At 39.0% G+C, this 3,689-nt stretch overlaps 1 protein-coding gene across 1 annotated transcript in view; it reads right to left on the bottom strand.

The window, feature by feature from the left end:
- HIBCH (3-hydroxyisobutyryl-CoA hydrolase) overlaps positions 1–3,689 on the bottom strand; it is a gene marked incomplete at its 5' end in the record, with an annotated part of 50,715 nt that overhangs the window by 16,630 nt on the left and 30,396 nt on the right. The window contains 2 exons of the mRNA XM_009334214.1: positions 779–865; positions 1,760–1,905. Of these exons, the coding sequence (XP_009332489.1) occupies positions 779–865; positions 1,760–1,905 (233 nt within the window). The remainder of the gene's footprint in view (positions 1–778; positions 866–1,759; positions 1,906–3,689) is intronic.

Below are 3,689 nucleotides of genomic sequence, written 5' to 3'. Positions count from 1 at the left end.
TAATACTTATCCTATTGATAATTGCTGTGCTTATTCAGTCTTTCAATTATCTCAAGGTTACAAACATATAAAATATTTGAGAAATTAAAGGAACAACTTGAGCCTTTAAATTCAGGCTTCGTATCTGGATTGCAAATGGTCTGCATCAAAATAATGCTAAATTTACATCAAAGGCATCAAGCTAGCAAAATATTTCTTCAGGTTGATAAAGTTTCTGGGATGGAAATATAACTGACTTCCAAGTGAGCAGCGTAGCATTTAATAACTGGCACTATGACTTCTGTAGCTTCTAGACTAGGCCAGTAGTTCTACCCCTGTCACTTGTGTTTGTCAGAATCCCCGAATTTCAGGCTAACTCCCCAAATTGCACTTGCCATCATGTACAACTCCCAGTCAGCTAGTGGCTATCTATTTTGCCTTCTGCAAAGCATGCTAGAAATCCAAGAATAACAGGGGAAAAATTAAGCAGCGATATATTTTCTGCATCATCATGCTACTGGCTGGAAACTTACATACACACATAGAAAGAGAGATAGCTGACCACAATAGGAATTTGAGGGGTATCCAAAATGAATAAAAAGTGAAGAAAGACTTTTACATTTTAATTTTGACCACTGTAGGCATTAGTGCTACAAATTAGTATTTTCTAGAGTGCAAAGAGTTTGGAAACCCATTATTTTTTAACCATAAAACAAATGATCAGTAGCATGGATAAAAAAGAATTTGTATTTACATATATTTAACAATTCTGCTTGATTTCAGTCACTGATCAGATTACCTTCATATGGTAAGAGTTCAATAAGTCTGCAATATTTTCTGTTGAAGGAGATTTCAGTGCTATCAGGTCACTCTCTAAGGCAGGTAGCTATTAAAAGTAAGATTTAATTAAAAGTAAACCAAAATGTACTTCTTGGATTATTACTGATATGGTAATAGTACTATATAGTATATATGTATGTAGACACACACCCCCAACTTTCAGACAGATCTTAAAGAGGTACCAAGCAAACAATACAAGGAGCTAGAGTTCACTTTTCAGTGTTGAACCATCTGGATTTAATTATGATCAGTAAAGAGTTCTGCTTCCCAAGCAAATCCCCAATGCAGCACTACAGCTACGGAAGGTAAAGCCAGCCTACAACAGTCTGAGAGGAAAGAGCAGCAGCCAGGCAACCATGCTATGCTCCAAATAGTATCTAACCAGCTCCACAATGACAGCCATGGGTCCTTACACAGAGAAGGAAAGCAGGTCATTGCTTCTCATTCTGTCCATGCAAGTTACTGGAATATGACAGCTTTGACTTTATCTATTATACTAATTTTTACACTTTCTTACAGCCACTGTAAGAAACAAATAGGATATCTCTTAAGGAGACTGATAAAGAACACATTAATGGGATGTTACCTAGATTAAAAACTTTGCAGTTGTATAAATAATCTCTAATTTGAGACACTTGTCTAAATTGTAGAATTTTTCAAGCAACTTCAATTACGCTCAGTAAATCATGCCCTTCAACAGTAGAACCATGAAGACAGCAACATTTGCTCCCTCTTCCAAGCAAAGCTGTCACTAGCTGGCAAGTGTTATAATGACAGCTTGAGAGTATCTTATGATCCCTGTTCACAGTGCATGGCCAGCTGATATAATTGCACCTCTGCCTACACTCAAGTTGGTAAAAGTATATTGGTGTGCTACACAACCCAAGCTTGTCATTATGGTTGTAGGCTGCGCCCTCGCTAGCACTAGTTAGCAGCTTACCTTTTCAGATTCTACAAAATGCGTAGCGATGCCAGCTTTTAGTACATCTCTTCCTTTCAGCCTAAACCCTGTTAGTGCAAGGTAATAGCCAATCTTTCCTGATAGTCTTGGCAAGAAATATCCTCCACCTACATCAGGAAAAAGACCTGTAATAACAAAACAAAACAAAAAAAGTGAAGGGAGAAGAACTTGCCCTAATCATGCATGTAACTTAGTAGCTATTTCTTCTTGTCTCACTTTCATCTCCTTGACAGGCACAGCTTTCTTGCCCAAGTTTCTCCTTGACTTGGTTTGTCATTTCTCTGTCATCAAAACCCTTCCTAAAAGCAAACTCTTGAACACCTTCCAAACTGTATCATTTCCACTGGCACATAATTTACAAACATATACCAGACAATAGTGTTCATTCTATTTGCCAACAACTTGAGACGTTTTTAGATGCCTGAAGAATCAAGCGTGCTCTCAGCAAATAACAGAAGTGACACAAAGAATTGTGAAATAATTTGTGCAAACTCAAACTGGATGCTGCTTTTTCTCTGAAATCTTTTATTACAATAAAAATATCAAATAATGATGAAGTGCCTCTTGCACAACTAAGTTTGAACAAATTTTGGGACTGAGAGAATTCATTAATAGATCAACAATATTGCCAGGGTCTTCCTGAAGGTGGAGGCACGAGATGCTGACCTAATACCTGGCTCTTTGACAGGACTATGACTAACCTGCAATTTTAAAAAAGCGATAAAACTTTTCAGTTTAGTGACTTTTTAAAAATCTACAGAGTAGGGTAATTTTTAAAGATTCAAAGCTGTGAATAAAATTTAAGAGACTTTTAAAAGTTGTAATTGAAATATATATAACTACTTTTATCAAAGATCAAAGTTTAAATATTTAAAATCATCACTTTGTCAACATCTACCTTATTGTTATATACATTAATCACCTACAAAATAAATTCAAACATTTTTTGTAACTTTTAACATATTTAAACTTAAAAAAACTTAAGCTTAGCTGTAATAACCTCAGAAATCAAAATGGAAAGAAGCAGTGTCCAGTTACTACTTCAAAATAATCACCAAAGGTGCATTCATGAACTGAAAGTCTTTTGAAGAAATTATAAGGTGTGGTGGTGTTTTTTTCACCTTGAGAGAATAAATGAAACATGCAAATAAATTTAAAAGAATACAAATGAGCAATAAGAAACTCAGAAAACACTTGCCAAAGCAGAGATATTAATGGGGAAGATTAAGATATATATATGTAGTTTAAATAGGGTTCTGATAGAAGGTGCCTTCTTGCCACCTGGTAGAAAGAGGGGACCTAAGTGATGGGGGAGAATGGCAACAGGTCCCTGCTCGGGGTGCCAGGCAAACCCCCGCCCGGCCTCCCTCACCTTCCCAGTTGCCCTTACACAACAGATATGGGGCCCTGGAACTTGAGGGCCAGGCAAACGAGGATGTAGACGAAGGTCCATCCAGGAGGTTGCCCAGGGTGAGGCAGTCAGCTCCACGCATTATGACTGCCTCTGCCAAGAAAAAAAGGAGGGTGATGTCATAGGCGCTTCCCTTCTGAGGGAACAGAGGGCCCTATATGCCGACCGGACCCATCCCACAGGGAAGTCTGCTGCCTCCCTGGGGCCCGGCTCAGAGACATCACTAGGAAGCTCCCTGGTCTGGTACGGTCTACTGACTACTACCCGCTGATGGTTATACAGGCTGGCAGTGATGAGGTTCCAGAGAGAAGTCCTGCAGAGATCAAAAGGGACTTCAAGGCACTGGGGTGACTGGTTGAAGGATCGGGAGCACGGGTAGTGCTTTCCTCAATCCCTGCAGTGGCAGGGAAGGATACTGGAAGGAACAGGAAAACACACCTGATCAACACGTGGCTCAGGGGCTGGTGCCATCAGAGGAATTTTGGCTTTTTTGATCAT

Source organism: Pygoscelis adeliae, unplaced genomic scaffold (assembly GCF_000699105.1).
Source record: "Pygoscelis adeliae isolate BGI_AS28 unplaced genomic scaffold, ASM69910v1 Scaffold251, whole genome shotgun sequence".
In the NCBI taxonomy this organism is placed as follows: Eukaryota; Metazoa; Chordata; class Aves; order Sphenisciformes; family Spheniscidae; genus Pygoscelis; species Pygoscelis adeliae.
This window is presented reverse-complemented; position numbering and strand designations above follow the sequence as displayed.